The sequence below is a fragment of the Rhinoraja longicauda genome, chromosome 1 (genome assembly GCF_053455715.1).
Source record: "Rhinoraja longicauda isolate Sanriku21f chromosome 1, sRhiLon1.1, whole genome shotgun sequence".
NCBI classification, from domain to species: Eukaryota; Metazoa; Chordata; class Chondrichthyes; order Rajiformes; family Arhynchobatidae; genus Rhinoraja; species Rhinoraja longicauda.
The window spans coordinates 1,005,497-1,027,960 of record NC_135953.1 but is presented as its reverse complement, the minus strand read 5'-3'; the positions used below and the strand labels follow the sequence as shown (position 1 = coordinate 1,027,960).

Sequence of the window (22,464 nt, the reverse complement as noted above, 5' to 3'; positions counted from 1 at the left end):
AACAAGGAAATGGCAAACGAGTTGAACTTTGGATCTGTCTTCACTAAGGAAGACACAAACAATCTCCCGAATGTACTAGTGGACAGAGGTCCTAGGGTGACGGAGGAACTGAAGGAAATTCACATTAGGCAGGAAATGGTGTTGGGTAGACTGATGGGACTGAAGGCTGATAAACCCCCAGGGCCTGATGGTTTGCATCCCAGGGAACTTAAGGAGGTGGCTCTAGAAATCATGGACGCATTGGTGATCATTTTCCAATGTTCTATAGATTCAGGATCAGTTCCTGTGGATTGGAGGATAGCTAATGTTATCCCACTTTTTAAGATAGGAGGGAGAGTGAAAACAGGAAATTATAGACCAGTTAATCTGACATCAGTGGTGGGGAAGATGCTGGAGTCAAATATAAAAGACGAAATTGCGGAGCATTTGGATAGCAGAAACAGAATCGTTCCCAGTCAGCGTGGATTTATGATGGGGAAATCATGCTTGACAAATCTTCTGGAATGTTTTGAGGATGTAACTAGGAAAATGGACGGGAGAGCCGGTGGATGTGGTGTACCTTGACTTTCAGAAAGCCTTCGGCAAGGTTCCACATAGGAGATTAGTGGGCAAAATTAGAGCACATGGTATTGGGGGTAGGGTACTGACATGGATAGAAAATTGGTTGACAGACAGAAAGCAAAGTGTAGGGATAAATGGGTCCCTTTCAGAATGGCAGGCAGTGACTAGTGGGGTACCGCAAGGCTTGGTGCTGGGACCACAGCTATTTACAATATACATTAATGTCTTGGATGAAGGGATTAAAAGTAACATTAGCAAATTTGCAGATGACGCAAAGCTGGGTGGCAGTGTGAACTGTGAGGAAGATGCTATGAGGTTGCAGGGTGACTTGGACAGGTTGTGTGAGTGGGCGGGTGCATGGCAGATGCAGTTTAATGTGGATAAATGTGAGGTTATCCACTTTGGAGGTAAGAATAGGAAGGCAGAGTATTATCTGAATGGTGTCAAGTTAGGAAAAGGGGAAGTACAACGAGATCTGGGTGTCCTAGTGCATCAGTCACTGAAAGGAAGCGTGCAGGTACAGCAGGCAGTGAAGAAAGCCAATGGAATGTTGGCCTTCATAACAAGGGGAGTTGAGTATAGGAGCAAAGAGGTCCTTCTGCAGTTGTACAGGGCCATAGTGAGACCGCACCTGGAGTACTGTGTGCAGTTTTGGTCTCCAAACTTGATGAAGGACTTTCTTGCTATTGAGGGCGTGCAGCCTAGGTTCACGGGGTTAATTCCCGGAATGGCGGGACTGTCGTATGTTGAAAGACTGGAGTGACTGGGCTTGTATACTCTGGAATTTAGAAGGATGAGAGGGGTTCTTGTTGAAACATATAAGATAAATAAGGGATTGGACACACTGGAGGCAGGAAACATGTTCCCGATGTTGGGGGAGTCCCGAACCAGGGGCCACAGTTTAAGAATAAGGGGTCGGCCATTTAGAACGGAGATGAGGAAGAACTTTTTCACTCAGAGTTGTGAAGCTGTGGAATTCTCTGCCTCAGAAGGCAATAGAGGCCAATTCTCTGGATGCTTTCAGGAGAGAGTTAGATAGAGCTCTTAATGATAACGGAGTCAGGGGATATGGGGGGAAGGCAGGATCGGGGTACTGATTGTGCATGATCAGCCATGATCACAGTGAATGGCAGTGCTGGCTCGAAGGGCCGAATTACCTACTCCTGCACCTATTGTCTCTTGTCTATTGTCTATTGAGGTTTACAGGAATGATCCCAGGAATGAGTGAGTTAACATATGATGAGTGTTTGTCGGCACTGGGCCTGTAGTCGTTGGAGTTGAGAAGAATGAGGGGGGACCTCATTGAAACGTACAGAATAATGAAAGACTTAGATAGTATAGAGTGGATGTGGAGAGGATGTTTCCACTAGTTGTAGTGTTTAGGAACAGAGGTCATAGCCTCAGAATTTCTTTTGGGCAGGAGTTGAGAAGGAATTTCTTTAGTCAGGGTGAATCTGTGGAATTCTTTGCCACAGAAGGCTGTGGAGGCCAAGTCGGTGGATTTATTTAAAGGAAAGGTAGAAAGATTTGTGATTAGACGATGGTCCGAATGGCCTAATTCTGCTCCTATCTCTCATGATCTTATAAAGGCACTGGAGCTGTAGCTGGATGTCCCATGGATTATCAGGAGTGTGAGAGTGTCATTGATGGGAGTTACAGTGAGTGATCACAGCTAAGGTCTGGTAAGGAAAGAGATGATTATCACCAGCGAAGGGAGTAGCAGAGAGGGTAGGAATGCCGGGAGGCCATTCCCGTCAACAACGAGTGTGCTTGTTTGGAAACTGTTGTGGGGATGACCAGTCTGGGAAGAGCAGCAACAGCAGTGGTCAGCTCTGAGGTGTCGTGCCCAGCTCTGAGGCAAGGGAAAGAAGGGAAAGGTCAGGCAGAGCCATCGTGATAGGAAACTCCTAGTTAGGGGCATGGACAGGAGATTCTGTGCAGCAAACAAAACTCCAGGATGGTGTGTAGGAAGGAACTGCAGAAGCTGGTTTACACCAAAGATTGACACAAAGTGTTCAGTTCAGTTTATTGTCACGTGTCCCGAGGTACAGTGGAAACCTTTTGTGTGCTAACCAGTCAGCGGAAAGAGTATACATGATTACAAAAGATAGTCTGAGCTTCCCCAATTACATAGATAGTAGCACAGGACTGGTCTCTAATTGTTGATAGGATGATTCAGTTGCCTGATAACAGCTGGGAAGAAACTGTCCCTGAATGTAGAGGTGTATGTTTTCACACTTCTTGCCTGAGAGGAGAGGGGAGAAGAGGGAATGACCAGACTTAGACTGGTCCTTGATTATGCTGCTGAGGCCGAGGCAGCATGAGATATAAATGGAGTCCATGGAAGGAAGGTAGAGACAAAATGCTGGAGTAACTGAGCGAGTCAGGCAGCATCTCTGGAGAGAAGGAATGGATGATGTTTCGGGTCGAGACCCTTCGGTTAGTTTGTGTGATGATTTAGGCTGCATCCACAATTCTCTGCAATTTCTTGTGGTCTTGGATGGAGCTGTTCCCAAACTATGCTGTGATGCATCCTGATTAAATGGTTCCTACGGCACATTTCTGGAAGAATAAAGTCCTAGCCTTCTCAACCTCTCCCTATAGCTCAGGTCCTCGAATTCTGGCAAGATCCTTGTTGTAGAGCAGAGGGATATAGGAGCATAGGTACACAGTTCCTTGAAAGTGGTGTCACAGGGGGGTAGGATGGTCAAGACACACCCCTCCCAACCCTTCCGATTTTGGCGCAAAATTTCTGCATTCTTATTTCATTTCTGTCATTCCGATTTCGCCTCACATTTTTCTGCAAAACAGTCGTTAATTGTAATTTGTCAATTCGGCTGCTAGAGGTCGCTAGGGGTTCTGCGAGAAATCCCCCCACCCTGGAAGTCTCCCCGAAAATGTGGCACCAAGGCTGGGCTAGGCAGCCAATCTCTACCTCATCGGGACTTCCATGGCCGATCGGTGGGTTGAATTTGCAACCTGCGGCCGGGGTTGTGGAACTCCAGCCCAGCTGGAGCCAGCACATCTATCCCCATAGCCGACTTCCTTGGCCAGCTGCATAAACCAGCAAAGCTCTGGAACCAAGAGTGCAAGAAAATCAGTGATGGAACTATAATGAGTAAATATGAAATTTAAGTGCAAGATTATGTAACTATATTAATTAATTAAGACGGGGTTAAAATATAAAACAGCAGAAAAGCCAATTACCACCTTTTTGGGCTGATTATCAATTAATGTGCGAATTTACTTTAAGTACTTCAATATGTACTTCAATAAGCAAGATGACTATACTCTAGATTACTGCAATTCGTGGTCATATGTGGGTTTGTTTTCTCCAGGACTAGAACCAATGTAGAGCAGAATTGGGATGTGGAAAAAGCAAAGTAGGAAAAAAAACCAGTTTTTTCTTTGTGTTGCAAAAAGTATTTCTGTTCAATAACCTTTCTAAACATAGCACAAAAAGTAAGGAAATTTGTGTTTGGTAGATTATTTCTTTGTTGTAACAATGCTTCTTGGCAATAAATCTTATACCGTTGGAAAGCCTGTTTATTTCCCTTTTAAATGGTGCCACATTTGTAAGGAACATGCATTTGTGGGATGAGCAGCAGAGCTGAGTATGTGGGTTGCGCCCATGAAAAATCTGCCAAATCTTCTCTGCCAATGCCAAACAGCTTATTCTGCCATTGACTCTTGTTCGGTGTTGTTTGGTGGATTGGATGATTGAAGTCTGAAAAAACGAGACATATTGGCAATTTAACAATTTATTCATTTAATAAACAGGAGCCACAGTAGCGTGTGGAAGAACCATACACAGCCATAACAGCCTGGCACCTCCTCCTCATGCTGGTCACCAGCCTGGTCACACACTGTTGTGGGATGGCATCCCATTCTTGTCAGCACCTGGGGGTACCAGAAGCTCAAAACAAGAGTCAATAGCAACAGCAGAATAAGCTGTTTGGCATTGGCAGAGAAGATTTGGCAAATTTTTCATGGGCGCAACCCATATACTCAGCTCTGCTGCTCATCCCACAAATGCATGTTCCTTACAAATGTGGCACCATTTAAAAGGGAAATAAACAGACTTGTCAACGGTATAAGATTTATTGCCAAGAAGCATTGTTACAACAAATAAATAATCTACCAAACACAAATTTCCTTACTTTTTGTGCTATGTTTATAAATAGCAGAATATACTTGTGATAGGCATGACATTGTGCATGTAGTCCAAGAACTACAGACTGTTGGAAATAATAGTTGTTTTTCACACATGAATGTAGCACAATGCGTATTTGGCATGCGTACTTTTTTTTGCTGAAAAGTTGCATTACGCGCCATATTGGACATCAAAATTCTGAGTTTGTAAAATCAAATGTTGGGAGGTCTGAAGACGGCTTTTGGCACATTGGCCTTCATCAGTCAGTGTATCGAGTATAGACGTTGGGAGGTTATGTTCCAGTTTCTCTGTTCCCTTTCCAGCATAGCAGCATCTTTCCTATAACATGGTGACCAAAGCCAAACACACTATTCCAAATGTTGCCCACCGATGTTCGGTAAACTGGAACATAACCTCCCAACTTCTATACTCGATACACTGACTGATGAAGGCCAATGTGCCAAAAGCCATCGACCATCCTATCTCCCTGTGACACCACTTTCAAGGAACTGTGTACCTGTGCTCCTAGATCCCTCTGCTCTACAACACTCCCCATGGCCCTGCCATTCACTCCTAGATCCCTCTGCTCTACAACACTCCACATGGCCCTGCCATTCACTGTGTAAATCCCTCTGCTCTACAACACTCCCCATGGCCCTGCCATTCACTCCTAGACCCCTCTGCTCTACAACACTCCACATGGCCCTGCCATTCACTGTGTAAATCCCTCTGCTCTATAATACTCCCCGTGGCCCTGCCATTCACTGTGTAGATCCCTCTGCTCTACAACAATCCCCATGGCCCTGCCATTCACTCCTAGACCCCTCTGCTCTACAACACTCCACATGGCCCTGCCATTCACTGTGTAAATCCCTCTGCTCTATAATACTCCTCGTGGCCCTGCCATTCACTGTGTAGATCCCTCTGCTCTACAACACTCCCCATGGCCCTGCCATTCACTATGTAGGTCCCTCTGCTCTACAACACTCCCCATGGCCCTGCCATTCACTCCTAGACCCCTCTGCTCTACAACACTCCCCATGGCCCTGCCATTCACTGTGTAGGTCCCTCTGCTCCACAACACTCCCCATGGCTCTGCCATTCACTCCTAGACCCCTCCGCTCTACAACACTCTCCATGGCCCTGCCATTCACTCCTAGACCCCTCCACTCTACAACACTTCCCATGGCCCTGCCCCTGTTTGACTTCCCAAAATGCAACACTTTGCACTTCTCTGTATTAAACGTCATTATTATCTGAATGGTGTCAAGTTAGGAGGAGGGGGAGTTCAACGAGATCTGGGTGTCCTAGTGCATCAGTCAATGAAAGGAAGCATGCAGGTACAGCAGGCAGTGAAGAAAGCCAATGGAATGTTGGCCTTCGTAACAAGAGGAGTTGAGTATAGGAGCAAAGAGGTCCTTCTACAGTTGTACCGGGTCCTGGTGAGACCGCACCTGGAGTACTGTGTGCAGTTTTGGTCTCCAAATTTGAGGAAGGATATTCTTGCTATGGAGGGCGTGCAGCGTAGGTTCACTAGGTTAATTCCCGGAATGGCGGGACTGTCGTATGTTGAAAGGCTGGAGCGATTGGGCTTGTATACACTGGAATTTAGAAGGATGAGGGGGGATCTTATTGAAACATATAAGATAATTAGGGGATTGGACACATTAGAGGCAGGAAACATGTTCCCAATGTTGGGGGAGTCCAGAACAAGGGGCCACAGTTTAAGAATAAGGGGTAGGCCATTTAGAACGGAGATGAGGAAGAACTTTTTCAGTCAGAGAGTGGTGAAGGTGTGGAATTCTCTGCCTCAGAAGGCAGTGGAGGCCAGTTCGTTGGATGCTTTCAAGAGAGAGCTGGATAGAGCTCTTAAGGATAGCGGAGTGAGGGGGTATGGGGAGAAGGCAGGAATGGGGTACTGATTGAGAGTGATCAGCCATGATCGCATTGAATGGCGGTGCTGGCTCGAAGGGCTGAATGGCCTACTCCTGCACCTATTGTCTACTGTCTATTAACCATTCCTCAGCCCACCCGATCAAGATCCTGCTGCAATGTTTTCTAACTCGCTTCTCTATGATGCAACCTACTTTCACAACACTTTTTTCCTGCTAAAAGTTTTGATAACCATCTTCGCTATCAACGATGACAGCCACATTTGTATCATCTGCAAACTTGCTAATCATGCCTTGTATATTCTCATCCAAATCATTAATAAAAAAGCACAAATAGCAAAGGACCCAGCACTGATCCATGAGGCACACCACAGACCTCCAGTCTGAAAACTCCTTCCACCATTACCCTCTGCTTCCTTCCATGAAGACAATTCTCTGTCCAGTTGGCCAGCTCTTCCTGAATCCCATACAATCTAACCTTCCAGAAAAGCCTACCACAAGGAACCTTATTAATTGTCTTGCTGAAGACCATATAGTTATTTGCCCTCATCAACCTTTTTCGTGACCTCAAGAGGGATAAGGATGGCAAAGTAAGGCAACTTTGGATGACCAAGGGGGTTGAAAATTTGGTCAAAAAGAAAAGGAAGGGTATGCACAGTTGAAGAGGCTGGAATCAGACAGAGCCTTCAAGGAATATAAAGAAAGGAAATAACTCAGCTGGGCAATTAGAAGGCCCAAAAGGCGACCACTAAATGGCTTTGGCAAAGCTTTTTACACCTATATATTAAAAACAAGATAATCGAGGATAAGGTAGGGCTGCTGAAGGATCAAGCAGGGAATTGGTGTCAGTTAGGACTTTATTCCTTGGAGCGTTGGAATGTGAGGGGTGTCAGATCAGGAAGGGATTAGATAGGGCGGATGCACTGTATTTTACCCAGAGTAGGGGAATCAAGAACTAGAGGATGTAGGTTTAACGTGAGGGGAAATATTTAACACGAACCTGGGGGGCAAGAGGTCTCTGTGATGAAAGGGTATGTGGCAGAGCTGGAGCAGAATGCTGCAGGACCTCAGGCTTGCTGGCATTGGTTGTAAACCAAAGTTGGCAGGCTTCAGCAAACTTGTCAACAATGACTTGCATGTCAAACACTGACTGTACCATTAGGGGGCAGTCAAAGCAAACGGTGCTTGTAAAAGAAAACCCCAAGTGCCTGAGGAACTCTGGATCTGGAGGAGGTGGATCGGCGATGTTTCCGTTTCAGCCCCTCTGCAGACTTCTACAATTGGTGCTTGTCGGCTCACTCTCTGCAAGAAGAGTGAGTTGTCCAATCTGTCTCGAGCACAGCTAACCCTTGTTATTCCCAACCTCTACGTAACACATTTCAGTTATAGCGAAAAGATCTACAGACCCTCAGCAGCAGGCCGACACCACCCTCGGCCTGCACCCACCACTCCCACCCCGGCCCCCAAGTACCCATCCGCCTCCTCTGGCCCACACAGCTTCCACAGCCACTTGCAGGGCGTGACTGCCACTTCCAGGGTGTGCATTTTGGCCACTTGCAGGGTGTGCCTGCCACCGTTACGTCCATCGCCAACCCTCGCGTGCATGCCGGCAGGCCGCGCGCGACCAATGACTCCGACCCTTGTTTTTTCCCCTGGCCACCAGCTGGCTTGCAGGCCCAGTGCAGGGGAAGGTTTCGAGGGATATGGGCCAAATGCAGGTGAATGGGAACAGCCCCGGTATGGCAACTTGGTATGTACAAGATGGCCAAAGAACCTGTGTCCATCCTGGACAGTTCTCTGACATACTGCTGGCCTAGTTAATTGACCATATCATATCATATCATATCATATATATACAGCCGGAAACAGGCCTTTTCGGCCCTCCAAGTCCGTGCCGCCCAGTGATCCCCGTACATTAACACTATCCTACACCCACTAGGGACAATTTTTACATTTACCCAGCCAATTAACCTACATACCTGTACGTCTTTGGAGTGTGGGAGGAAACCGAAGATCTCGGAGAAAACCCACGGGGAGAACGTACAAACTCCTTACAGTGCAGCACCCGTAGTCAGGATCGAACCTGAGTCTCCGGCGCTGCATTCGCTGTAAAGCAGCAACTCTACCGCTGCGCTACCGTGCCGACCATGTGCTACATGTTAACTTTCTGTGATTTGTGTGTAAGGATACCCAGATCCCAATAAAAAGAAATACTTTTCTTTATCATATTATCTCAAAAAATTCTGCCTTTACAATTTTTTTACTATATTTAATCCTGTTTTAATTTATTTTTAAATGTAGGGTTGATGTGGCTGCAGCAGTTCAAAGCAGAGGTGAACCTGCGCCATACATGTGAACAGGGTGATCGGCTGTCCAGCTATGGATGGCTTATGCACGACGGCATCAACTTTGGAGTGCAGGAAGTTAAGGAGAACGATTTCACTTTAACAACTGAGTTTGTCAAACGTCGTGGTGGGCGGCATGGTGGCGACTGGACATGGAGGATCACTGCTAAGTCACAGGTAGGTTCCTGTCGCCATCAATCATATGCACAAGCTCCACACCCTGACTTTAAACAGGTTTTTTCTTTGTTTCCGAGCAATATAAAAGCATTTCAGCTGTTCAGAGGTCAATAATAATTGTTTCGTACCACAGTCCTGACCTCTGCAGTAGTTGCCTCTTCTCACGATTTACAATGTGTCTCTTGGGCCATCAGCTGCAGGTATCCTGCATTGATAATCCGACTGAAAATAAATCTTGCTGATCCCTTTTTGGTCGAATAAGTGAGCAGGCATGGCTCAGTTCAAGAAGCACATTCACCTGGGACTGCTTTGTAAATAAATAAGTTTATCACGCAATAGTTTTTTTTGTCTCTTTCCCACCCCACCTTGTTAAAACCCATATTGTATCCAAAAACGATCGCAGAACTGAAGGTAAAGGTCACCCAATGATGCAGAGGCCAGAAACTATTGAAACCAAGTGAAATACCAATGGTTCCGGCATTCATTGCTGGGCAGCCATCTCCCGGGATAGCTCCGGCATTCATTGTTGGGCAGCCATCTCCCGGGATAGCTCCGGCATTCATTGCTGGGCAGCCATCTCCCGGGATAGCTCCGGCATTCATTGCTGATTAGCCATCTCCCGGGATAGCTCCGGCATTCATTGCTGGGCAGCCATCTCCCGGGATAGCTCCGGCATTCATTGCTGATTAGCCATCTCCCGGGATAGCTCCGGCATTCATTGCTGGTCAGCCATCTCCAGGGATAGCTCCGGCATTCATTGCTGGGCAGCCATCTCCCGGGATAGCTCCGGCATTCATTGCTGATCAGCCATCTCCCGGGATAGCTCCGGCATTCATTGCTGATCAGCCATCTCCCGGATAGCTCCGGCATTCATTGCTGGTCAGCCATCTCCCGGGATAGCTCCGGCATTCATTGCTGGGCAGCCATCTCCCGGGATAGCTCCGGCATTCATTGCTCGGCAGCAATCTCCCGGGATAGCTCCGGCATTCATTGCTGGGCAGCCATCTCCCGGGATAGCTCCGGCATGCATTGCTGATCAGCCATCTCCAGGGATAGCTTTGCCCGTTACCGCTGACTTTGGTGCTGCTTTGTATTTTTTAAGATTGCTTAATTGATGTAGACAATAGGTGCAGGATTAGGCCATTCGGCCCTTCGAGCCAGCACCGCCGTTCAATATGATCATGGCTGATCCAGAATCAGTACCTTGTTCCTGCTTTCTCCCCATATCTCGATTCCATTAGCCCTAATTGACTAATGTGAATTTCCTTCAGTTCCTCCGTCACGCTAGATCTCTGTCTCCTAGTTTTTATGGGCGATTGTTTGTGTCTTCCTTAGTGAAGACAGAACCAAAGTACTTGTTTAACTGGTCTGCTATTTCCTTGTTTCCCAATTATAAATTCACCCGTTTCTGATGGTAAGGGTCCAACATTTGTCTTCACTAAACTTTTCCTCTTCACATATCTAAAAAAGCTTTTACAGTCAGTTTTTCTCTTCTTCGCAAGTTTTTTTGCTCCTTTTAATTAACCCCTTTGTCCACCTCTGTTAAATTTCTCAGAGTCTTCTAGTTTGCTGCTTCCCCTGGCCAATTTATGTGCTTCCTTGGATTTAACACCATCCCTCATTAGCCACGGTTGAGCCGTCTACCCTGTTTTATTTTTACGCCAGACCGGGATGAACAATTGTAATTCATCCACGCGATCTTTAAATCTTTGCCATTGCATATCCACCGTCAACCCTTTAAGGTATCACAAAATGCTGGAGTAACTCAGCAAGTCAGGCAGCATCTAGGAGAGAGGGAATGGGTGACGTTTCGGGTCGAGACCCTTCTTCAGACTCTTTAAGTATCATTTGCCAGTCTATCCTAGCCAATTCCCGTCTCATACCATGAAAGTTAGCTTTCTTTAAGTTCAAGGCCCTCATCTCTGAATTAACTGTGTCACTCTCCATCTGAAAGCAGAATTCCACCATATTATGGTCACTTTTGCCCAAGGGGCTTTGCACAAGATCGCTAACTAATCCTTCCTCATTACACAATACCCAGTCTAGGATGGCCTGCTCTAGTTGTTAACAAAGAGTGTCATTGTTCCAATCCCCGTGCATGTTACAATTAAATAGTCTTGACACTCTGACAGATATTTATAAATGATGATTAGGGGTAAGCCCCTAATAGGGAAGAAGGGTCTCGACCCGAAACGTCACTCATTCCTTCTCTCCTGAGATGCTGCCTGACCTGCTGAGTTACTCCAACATTTTGTGAATAAATACCCTAATAGGTATGATTAGCCCATTTCTCTTTTGCATGGTTTGGAGAAACTAGCTGTTTTGTTTTTTAAGCACAACTATGAATACTGGGCATGTGAAATTATAAATGTACCACAGTAAGGCGATGTGAATTTAATGGGTACCTTTATTTTCTTAGAGCTCTGCTCCAGAGAACCCAGTGATATCACTGTTGTTTTACGTTGCAAGTGATGGACAGGGCGATCTGCAGTCACACATTGAGGAGAAGAAGTTGGTAGCTGTGTCAGGCTCATCAGAAGACTTGGGAAAATTTACAATCACTTTCCTGGCACCAACGGATCTTAAATCCAGAAACGGCAAATATGCCAGGTGAGATACCTCTCTTTATCAGCCAGCCTGTAAACGGGGTGGAAGGCCATATATAGTCAAGAAGCTGTTATGTTAATCCGGATATGTATTTGCATATTTATGGGATGACATTTTGAAGCTCTTTTCTTTCCCTATCTTTAGGATTTACAGTGAGGTCAATTGTGTTGAATGTAGAACAGTATTGTAAGGGAGTGGGCCCTTCAGCCCACCATGCTAAAAGACAATAGGTGCAGGAGTAGGCCATTCTGCCCTTCGAGCCAGCACTGCCATTCAATGTGATCATGCCTTGCCGATCTTTCTGCCTGCACGTGCACTATCTCTCTGTTCCCTGCCTGCTTATGTGCCTGCCACTGCTATCAAACCAGCTTTCACCACTTCCCTTGGCATTGCGTTCCAGGCAAACTCTTTTTTTTTAAATTGCCCCATATATACATCAGTCTGAAGAAGGGTCTCGACCCGAAACGTCACCCATTCCTTGTCTCCGAGATGCTGCCTGACCTGCTGAGTTACTCCAGCATTTTGTGATACCTTCGATTTGTACCAGTATCTGCAGTTATTTTCCTACATCTATATACTAAAACTCGTTTGTTTGTTCCTGAACTGCAGCCAAAACGGTACACGATAGCGCAACAATTTTAGGCCCACCTTACCGCGTCCCTTTGGTGCTAATGGAAGAATTTTAATTGAAACCGGTGTTATATTTTTAATTATTCACATTTTAAAGTTTAAATCTATCTCCCAGGGAGGGGGAGGGGGGAGTGGGGAAGGAGAGGGTGCTGCACCAATGCAGGAGAGGTTTGGGCCCAGCGGGTCCACTTGATCTAGTATATATATATATATATATATATCCTTTAAACTTCCCCCTCTCACTTGAAGGTTATTTGTGCCTAGTATTTAACATTTCCATGCTGGGACAAAAAAAAAGACTGACTGTCTACCCTATCTATGCCTCTTGTAATTTAATACACATCTATCAGATCGTCCCTCAGTCTTCAACGCTCCAGAGAAAACAATTAACGTTTGTCCAACCTTTCCTTATAGCTAATACCTTCTAATCCAGGCAGCAGTCTTGTAAACCTCTTCTGCACCCTCCAAAGCCTCCACATACTTCATATAATAGAATTGCATGCAAAACCCTAAATACACAATAATCAAAGTTTTATACAAGCACCCTGACTCTGACACACAATACTCTGCTGTACAACTTCTTTATCACTTCATCCATTTATGTGTCTACTTTCAGGAAGATATGGACTTGGACCCCGAGATCTCTCTGTTCATCAATCCTACAGTTTACTTTCCTCTTACTTTGATCTCCAAAAGTACATTTAATAAAGACCCTCGGTGACTTGGTCACTCGATTTGGAACTAGTTCACTCACAGCTCTTTGCATAGATAGAATGGTAAAGAATGAGTAAGATATGTAGACACAGGAACTGCAAATGTTTTTTTATTTTAAAAAGACACAATTTGCTGGAGTAGCTAAGTGGGTCAAGCAGCATCTCTGGAGAACATGGAAAAGTGATGTTTAGGTTGGGACCATTCAATCAAGCTGATCTATCTGTGCCTGCGAGTCCCATTTTCCTGCCTTCTCCCCATAACATTACACCCTTACCTTTCCCCTGCAAACCTACCAACCAAGCCGTCTACATTTACGTCCAAGCCATTTATCTACATCACACACCACAGAGGTCCCAGCACAGATGACATGGAGGGACAGGTAGTGCAGAGAAAGCATGGCCCCTGCAGAAGGACTTGGACAGGTTGGGAGAGGTGGCAAAAAGTGGCAGATGGAATTCAGCATAGCAAAGTGTGCAGTTATGCACTCTGGTAGTAGGAATAAAAGTATAGACTATTTTCAAAATGGGGAGAGGATTCAGAAATTGGAGGTGCAAAAGGACTTGGTAATGCTAATGCAGGATACCCAAAAGGTTAATTTGGAGGTTGAACCGGCAGTAAGGAAGCCAAATCCAATGTTAGCTTTCATTTCGAGATGACTAGAATATGGAAGCAGGGATGTAATGCTGAGGCTTTATAAGGCATTGGTCAGACTACATGTGGAGTATTGTGAGCCACTTTCAACGGACTATGCACCTGCACTCCGAGATCCCTCTGCTCTACAACACTTCCCAGAGGCCTACCATTCGCTGTGTAGGTCCTGCCCATGTTAAGACTTCCCAAAATGTGACACCTCACATTTTTCTGCATTAAACCATCAACCATTTCTCGGCCCACCTGGCCAATTGATCAAGATGCTGCTGCAATTTTTCATAAAATGTTCACTATCTGCAAAACCACTCACTTTTGTATCATCAGCAAACTTGCTAATCTTGCCGTGGATGTACAGTAATGGGCCCAGCACTGAACCCTGAGGCACACCACTAGTCACAGGCCTCTAGTCCGAGAAGCAACCTTCCACCATCACCCTCTGCTTCCTTCCATGGAGCCAGTTTGCTATCCATTCAGCGATCTCTCCTTGCATCCCATGTGATCTAACCTTCCAGAGCAGCCTACCATGCGGAACCTTGTAGAACCGTGTTGAACTTTCCTGAAGTCCATATATACAACAGGAGAATGGGGTGAGGCAGGAGAATGGGGTGAGGAGGCAGAGATGGATCAGACATTATTGAATGGCGGAATAGACTTGATGGGCTGAATCACCTAATTGTAGACAATATGTGCAGGACTGGGTCATTCGGCCCTTCGAGCCAGCACCGCCATTCAATGTGATCATGGCTGATCATTCACAATCAGCACACCGTTCCTGCCCTCTCCCCATACACCCCGACTCCGCTATCATTAAGAGCTCTATCCAACTCTCTCTTGAATGCATCCAGAGAATTGGCCTCCACTACCTTCTGAGGCAGAGAATTCCACAGATTTACAACTCTCTGACTGAAAAAGTTTTTCCTCATCTCCATTCTAAATGGCCTGCCCCTTATTCTTAAACTGTGGCCCCTGGTTCTGGACTCCCCCAACATTGGGAACATGTTTCCTGCCTCTAGCATGTCCAATCTCTTAATAATCTTATATGTTTCAATAAGATCTCCTCTCATCCTTCTAAATTCCAGTGTATACAAGCCTCGTCACTCCAGTCTTTCAACATATGACAGTCCGGGAATTAACCTAGTGTACCTACGCTGCACGCCCTCAATAGCAAGAATATCCTTCCTCAAATTTGGAGACCAAAACTGCACACAGTACTCCAGGTGCGGTCTCACTAGGGCCCTGTACAACTGCAGAAGGACCTCTTTGCTCCTATACTCAACTCCTCTTGTCATAAAGGCCAATATGCCATTAGCTTTCTTCACTGCCTGCTGTACCTACCTGCTGACTTTAAGTGACTGATGAACAAGGACACCCAGATCTCTTTGTACTTCCCCATTTCCTAACTTGACACCATTCAGATAATAATCTGCCTTCCTGTTCTTACCACCAAAGTGAATAACCTCACATTTATCCACATTAAACTGTATCTGCCCACTCAAAACTTGTCCAAGTCACCCTGCATCCTCCTCACAGTTCACACTGCCACCCAGCTTTGTGTTGTCTGCAAATTTGCTAATGTTACTTTTAATCCCTTCATCTAAGTCATTACTGTATATTGTAAATAGCTGCGGTCCCAGCACCGTGCCTCACGGCACCCCACTAGTCACTGCCTGCTATTCTGATAGGGACCCATTTATCCCCACTCTTTGTTTTCTGTCTGCCAATCAATTTTCTATCCATGTCAGTACCCTACCCCCAATACCATTTGCTCTAATTTTGCCCATTAATAGACAATAGACAATAGGTGCAGGAGTAGGCCATTCAGCCCTTCGAGCCAGCACCGCCATTCAATGCGATCATGGCTGATCACTATCAATCAGTACCCCGTTCCTGCCTTCTCCCCATACCCCCTCACTCCGCTATCCTTAAGAGCTCTATCCAGCTCTCTCTTGAAAGCATCCAACGAACTGGCCTCCACTGCCTTCTGAGGCAGAGAATTCCACACCTTCACCACCCTCTGACTGAAAAAGTTCTTCCTCATCTCCGTTCTAAATGGCCTACCCCTTATTCTCAAACTGTGGCCCCTTGTTCTGGACTCCCCCAACATTGGGAACATGTTATCTGCCTCTAATGTGTCCAATCCCCTAATTATCTTATATGTTTCAATAAGATCCCTATGTTGGACCTTGTCAAAGGCTTTCTGAAAGGCAGGTACACTACATCCACTGGCTCTCCCTTGACCATTTTCCTAGTTACATCCTCAAAAAATTCAAGAAGATTACTCAAGAAGATTAGTCAAGCATGATTTCCACTTCGTAAATCCTTGCTGACTCGGAACGATCCTGTTACTGCTATCCAAATGTTCTGCAATTTCTTCTTTTATAATTGACTCCAGCAACTTCCCCACCACTGATGTAAGACTAACTGGTCTATAATTTCCCGTTTTCTCTCTCCCTCCTTTCTTAAAAAGTGGGATAACATTAGCTATCCTCCAATCCACAGGAACTGATCCTGAATCTATAGAACATCGAAAATGAGCACCTATGCGTCCACGATTTCTCGAGCCATTTCTTTAAGTATCCTGGGATGCAGACCATCAGGCCCTGGGGATTTATCAGCCTTCAGTCCCAACAGTCTACCCAACACCATTTCCTGCCTAATGTGAATTTCCTTCAGTTCCTCCGTCACCCTAGGACCTCTGTCCACTAGTACATCTGGGAGATTGTTTATGTTAGCTTTAGTGAAGACAGATCCAAAGTACCAGTTCAAGTCGTCTGCCATTTCCTTGTTCTCTATAATAAATTCACCTGCTTCTGTCTTCAAGTGACCCACATGACCAAACTATTTTTTTCCTCTTCACATACCTAAAGAAGCTTTCACTATCCTCCTTTATATTATTGGCTTGCTTACCTTCGTACCTCATCTTTTCTCCCCGTATTGCCTTTTTAGTTGTCTTTTGTTGCTCTTTAAAAGACTCCCAATTCTCTGGCTTCCTGCTTATCTTTGCTATGTTATACTTCTCTTTTATTTTTATACTGTTCTTGACTTCCCTTGTCAGCCACGGACGCCACTTACTCCCCTTAGAATCTTTCTTCCTCTTTGGAATCCTGCACCTTCTGTATTATTCCCAGAAATACCTGCCATTGTTGTTCCACTGTCTTCCCTGCTGGGGTCTCTTTCCAGTCAACTCTGGCCAGATCCTCTCTCACGCCTCCATAGTCCCCCTTGCTCAACTGCAATACTGACACTTCCGATTTTTCCTTCTCCCTCTCAAATTGTAGATTAAAACATCATATTATGATCGCTGCCTCCTAATGGCTCTTTAACCTTGAGTTCCCTTTATCAAATCCGGTTCATTACACAACAGTAAATCCAGAATTGCCTTCTCCCTGGTAGGCTCCAGTACAAGCTGTTCTAAGAATCCATCTCGGAGGAACTTCACAAACTCTCTTTCCTGGGATTCAGTACCAAGCTGATTTTCCCAGTCTACCTGCATGTTGAAATCTCCCATAACCACCGTAGCATTACATTTGCGACATGCCAATTTTAACTCTTGATTCAACTTGCTTCCTATATCCAGGCTACTGTTTGGGGGGCCTGAAGATAATTCCCATTAGAGTCTTTTTACCCTTACAATTCCTCAGTTCTGTCCATACTGATTCTACATCTCCTGATTCTGTGTCACCCCTTGCAAGGGACTGAATATCATTCCTTACCAACAGAGCTCCTATCATGTTCTTATGATTGTGGGTGATCTTAATAATAATAATAATATATTCTTTAATTCGTCCCACACCGGGGAAATTTACAGTGTTACAGCAGCAAAGTGGATAGCAAGAGAGCTAGAGATCATTTATTATAAATAAAAGATACATAAATTGTCATCAGTTTTCTGTGTGTTCTTAGCTGTTATTGTTGACTCGTCTGCTGGGAGCAGTCTGGTTGTGCAGTCTCACAGCAGCGGGAAGGAAGGATTTGAGGTGAAGGAGTCTGTCACTGAAGGAGTCTGTCACTGAAGGAGCTACTCAGTGCAGTGACAGTGTCCTGCATGGGGTGGGAGTCATTGTCCAGCAGCGCTGTTAACTTTGCCATCATCCTCCTCTCTCCCACCACCTGCACTGAGTCGAGGGGGCAACCCAGGACAGAGCTGGCCTTCCTGACCAGCTTATCGAGTCTCTTCCCTTCCGCCGCTGAGATGCTGCTGCTCCAGCAGACCACTCCATAGAAAATGGCCGATGCAACCACCGTGTTGTAGAAGGTCCTTAAGAGTACCCCCTGCACTCCAAAGGACCCGAGTCTCCTGAGCAGAGGTCTATAAGATTATGAGGGGAATAGATAGGGTAAATGCACAGTGTCTTTTACGTAGAGTACAGTAATCAAGAACTAGAGGTCATAAGTTTAAGGTGAGAGTAGAAATGTTTAATAGGATCCTGAGGGGCAACTTATTCACTCAGAGGGTGGTGGGTGTATGGAACGAGCTGCCAGAAGTCGTCGTTGAGCCAGGTACTATCACAACATTTAAAAGACATTTGGACAGGTACATGGATAGGAAAGGTTTAGAAGGAAATGGGCCAAACGCAGGGAGGATGGGACATGTTGTTCGGCATGGGTAAGGTGAGCCGCAGGGCCTTTTTGTCCATTCGGTATGACTTAATGTCATTTGGGTAAGCTGCAAACAGTATCCGTGTTTGTGAGTTTCCATTTCCAGCTGCGCTTACAGTCTTGTTGGTTTCTCATCACTCTGCTTTTCTTTCCCCTTGACCAGTTACAACCACCTCGAAGCACCTTGTCCGAGTCTGGAGATGGTGACAGACATTGTGAAAAGTAGCTTGAATGGCCGCTTTGTGTACAGTGCAGCTTCTACAAACAGGCGCTACTACATTGGTGTGGACAGTTACAGACCATCCCCAAAACAAGATGAAGGCACCACACCAAACAACCTCCTGGTTCATCAGGTGACTGTGCAGGTTCCCTTCGAGGTCGAAGTCCTGTTTGAATCGGGAAGTTTCACAGAACGATCAGAACATTTTTCTGGTGAGGTTTTCACAAATGAACTTGAAAGGTGGAAGCAGTCATTTGATGAGAGATTTGACAACATTTTCCATTTGTCAAGTAAGGGCTTTCCTCCACAACAGATTAAATTTGCTAAGGCAATTTTCAGTAATACCATTGGAGGAATGGGATATTTTTATGGTCAGTCGTATGTTCAGTCCAAATACAATGAGTACCCACTGCCGTACCTGGAGGGCCCACTCTACACTGCCGTTCCATCCCGTTCATTTTTTCCCCGAGGATTTCTCTGGGATGAAGGATTCCATCAACTCCTAATTAGTAAATGGGATCCATCCATTAGTAAGGAGGTGATTGGTCATTGGTTGGATATGATGAATGTGGAAGGTTGGATCCCCAGGGAGCAGATTCTGGACAATGAAGCACGCAGTAAAGTGCCAGCAGAGTTCATTGTACAGAGGAATGAAAACGCCAATCCTCCGACACTCTTCCTCACACTACAGAAACTAATAGAAGATTTACACGGGCACTTGACTGAAGATGACAAGTCCTACCTGAAGAAGCTCTTTCCGCGTTTGAAGACTTGGTATGATTGGTATAATTCAACCCAGGCTGGATCCCTGCCATCAACTTATCGATGGCGAGGCCGTGACACTGACACCAACCTGTTCCTCAATCCAAAAACTCTGACCTCTGGACTCGATGATTACCCTCGAGCATCTCACCCTTCTGAGGATGAACGTCACGTGGACCTTCGCTGCTGGATGATGTTGGCATCAAAGGTCATGACAGATATCGCAAAAATCCTTGGCTTACCACATCAAGACTATCAGAAGATGTACGAAACGCTCAGTGACAACTCTCTGCTTGGAGAACTGCACTGGTCTGAAGATCAGAAGGCATTCAGCGATTATGGCAATCACTCTCAGTCCATCGTTCTGGAGCGAGAGAAGATCTATGTTCCCCCGGGACTGCCTCGCCAGCATGGCCAAGCAGCCAGGCTTGTTCGCTCAGTTCGCAAGCAGCCAAAGCTGCAGTATGTGAATGCATTTGGCTATGTGAGTCTATTCCCATTCATACTTCAAATCCTAAAACCTGATTCTCCAAAACTTGAACATATCTTAAAGGATATGAAGGATGATGAAAAGCTCTGGACCCCTTATGGCCTACGCTCTCTCTCCAAATCTAGTCCTCTCTACTTGAAACGCAACACTGAATATGACCCGCCTTACTGGCGGGGGCCCATTTGGATTAATTTGAACTACCTTGTAGTTCGAGCACTATATTACTATTCCACCCAAACTGGACCATATCAAGAAATGGCAGCAACACTGTACCAGGAGCTGAGGACTAACCTCATAGCCAATATGTATAAGCAGTATGTACAAACTGGTTATTTGTGGGAGCAGTATAATGATACCACTGGCAGAGGGCAGGGTAGTCACCCCTTTACTGGTTGGTCTTCCCTTATAGTTTTGATAATGGCTGAGCAATATTAACGTTTGTGCAGCTGTCACCCTGTATAAAAGTTAAATACTGTGTCAAGGGATTCATTGTGATTAAATATTTCATTATTTCAATAATTGATAGTTCTGGTTAAACCCTAAGTATTAATCAGAGAGAAACTCAACCTACAAATTTGGTATAAAAAGAGCGCAAAACGGACAAAATTAACATTACAATAGCCAAATAGTGTGTAGATTCCAGGACTTTTTTCAGGCTGCGAAAGCATCAGTTCTGTTAAATAAGGAATCTTGCATATGTCTAGTATCCCCTGGAGGAGCAGTATTCAACAATGAGGCGGCAGGTACAGTCCATGCAGGTTTCACTGGACACCAGCCAGTTTTTAACGTTATTCCCTGTGACACGGCCTTCTGTTGACCCAAGATTCACCACCTAACTAGACTTGCCCACAACTCACTACCGTCCATCCCCTGCCCTCCATCCCCTGCCCTCCGTCCCTCTGCCCCCCATCTCCTGCCCCCCACCCAGCCAGGCCCTCCCAGATTCTATTTTCAAATAGAAAATCCCAATTTTAATTTCCATCGGAAGATGAAGAATTTATAATGAATGGATTTCTTACCAAAATCCTAGTCTGTAAAATTGAACATTCCAACACCCTTTTCATATCTGCTGAGTTCCAGTATATCCAACTGAAAAAGATGCAGCAGGCTGTTGATGCATTCAGCAGTTGGGTGTCGGGTTTAATGGGGCTCTGCTCTTTCTCCCGCTGATAGCAGACTAATGTTTCTGTATCTCGTTGCACTAGAACCTGAAAGGCAAGGCCAATATGTATGACAATAACTGGTTTTATAGGAGACTTTGGAATTTATCCTGTTTAATTAAACCCTTTCAGTGCCTCATGGACCCATTGCTGGTTTTCACATTTTGTAAATAAATAAACTGACATGTTAAGTAGAAGAAATTAATTTACAGCAACTTCAAAACTAACAGTCAGAAATAAAAGATATTTATCCCTCTGTAGGATCTACTGTACATTAAACTATGTTGGGAACCACAATAACCTCAAAGTCTCCCTTTTATATAACATAGGACCACTCTAAATATGCCACAATGTTCATTTGGCCCTGGGGTGAGTCTTCATGTCACCTCAGCATCTTCAGCCTTTTATAGAATAGTGCACCACAGAAGGGAGTCGTTTGGCCATCCTGGTCTGTGCATGCTCTTTTGTGCTTCATTCAAGTTATTCCAATTCACCTGTTTCTTCCACACTTGGAACTTGTTCTACTTTGACTGTCCTTCTGAAGACATTGATTGGTGTATGAGGAGAGAAACCTTCTCATGCAACAGGTAGCCCTGATCCGCAGTCCATTGCTTGAAGCCGCAGAGGCAGCAGGTCGATGACCACCTTCACAAGGCAGTTAGGTGCAGGGCAATGGCACACAGCCAGGCTGTGTGTGCACCTGAATCATCACATCTGCCTTGGGTCTTCTCAACCTGCTGAGTAAAGGCTCAATGTTCCGTTTTGATACGCAATAGAAGTTTAAATTGCCAGTATGTCCGGACATGCACATTGTTTGCAAATCCACAGTATCCAGTCTTTTGCTTTTGTTGAAACGATGGGATGACTTGCACCTGGATTTGAATGGGATCCAGTGGAGAGGTGTGAAACTCCTGCAGCAGCCAGTCTCCACTGCAGGGTGAATTGTTTGTACAGAGCACAAGTGCACGCACGTTCTCATTCAAATCAACTGTAAGCTTTTGCTCAAATACAAAAATATCCCTGACCCTTTTAATGCTGTGTGCTCTGCTGTCTGTCTGTTTAAATGGGCAAACCAAATAGCTCTGATATGTCACTGTACGTCTGTGTGCAGTTTGCTGCAGCTTCCTATCCTTTTTGAATGAAGGCCCCACATCCACCGGCTCCCACAAACACACATGGCTGCGGAGACTTCATACAAATGGTGAACTACATCCAGGGACTGACTGCCTGCATGATGAGTATATTTTTTATTTCTTTGGACTTTTGTGAATTTTCTAATAAACTTCTTCACTTATTAATGCCTTTGTAATTTTAAGTGAACTTCAGATTGGGAACCTCTACTTGGAAGGTTGTAAGCTTAAATACACTCTCTGCAGCAATTAGTATTTCATTCATCTTAATAACATGATTTTGCCTGCAATTACACGTTCATGTAGCCACTGAAATAGGGCTCCGCACTTGTTGCCTTGATATGTGGCACTGACTGGATGGGCAAAGATGCCG

General features: G+C 45.3%; 1 protein-coding gene across 4 annotated transcripts in view; it reads left to right on the top strand.

Annotated features, from left to right (window-relative positions):
* Nucleotides 1–22,241, top strand: part of mogs (mannosyl-oligosaccharide glucosidase) — a 57,642-nt gene extending 35,401 nt beyond the window's left edge. For 3 of the 4 annotated variants that reach the window (XM_078400701.1, XM_078400786.1, XM_078400877.1), the window contains 3 exons: nucleotides 8,908–9,128; nucleotides 11,548–11,738; nucleotides 18,493–22,241. In XM_078400701.1, the coding sequence (XP_078256827.1) occupies nucleotides 8,908–9,128; nucleotides 11,548–11,738; nucleotides 18,493–20,236 (2,156 nt within the window). In that variant the 3' untranslated portion in view covers nucleotides 20,237–22,241. The remainder of the gene's footprint in view (nucleotides 1–8,907; nucleotides 9,129–11,547; nucleotides 11,739–18,492) is intronic. The other variant, XM_078400957.1, reaches the window with a different exon arrangement.
* The last annotated feature ends 223 nt before the right edge of the window (nucleotides 22,242–22,464 follow it).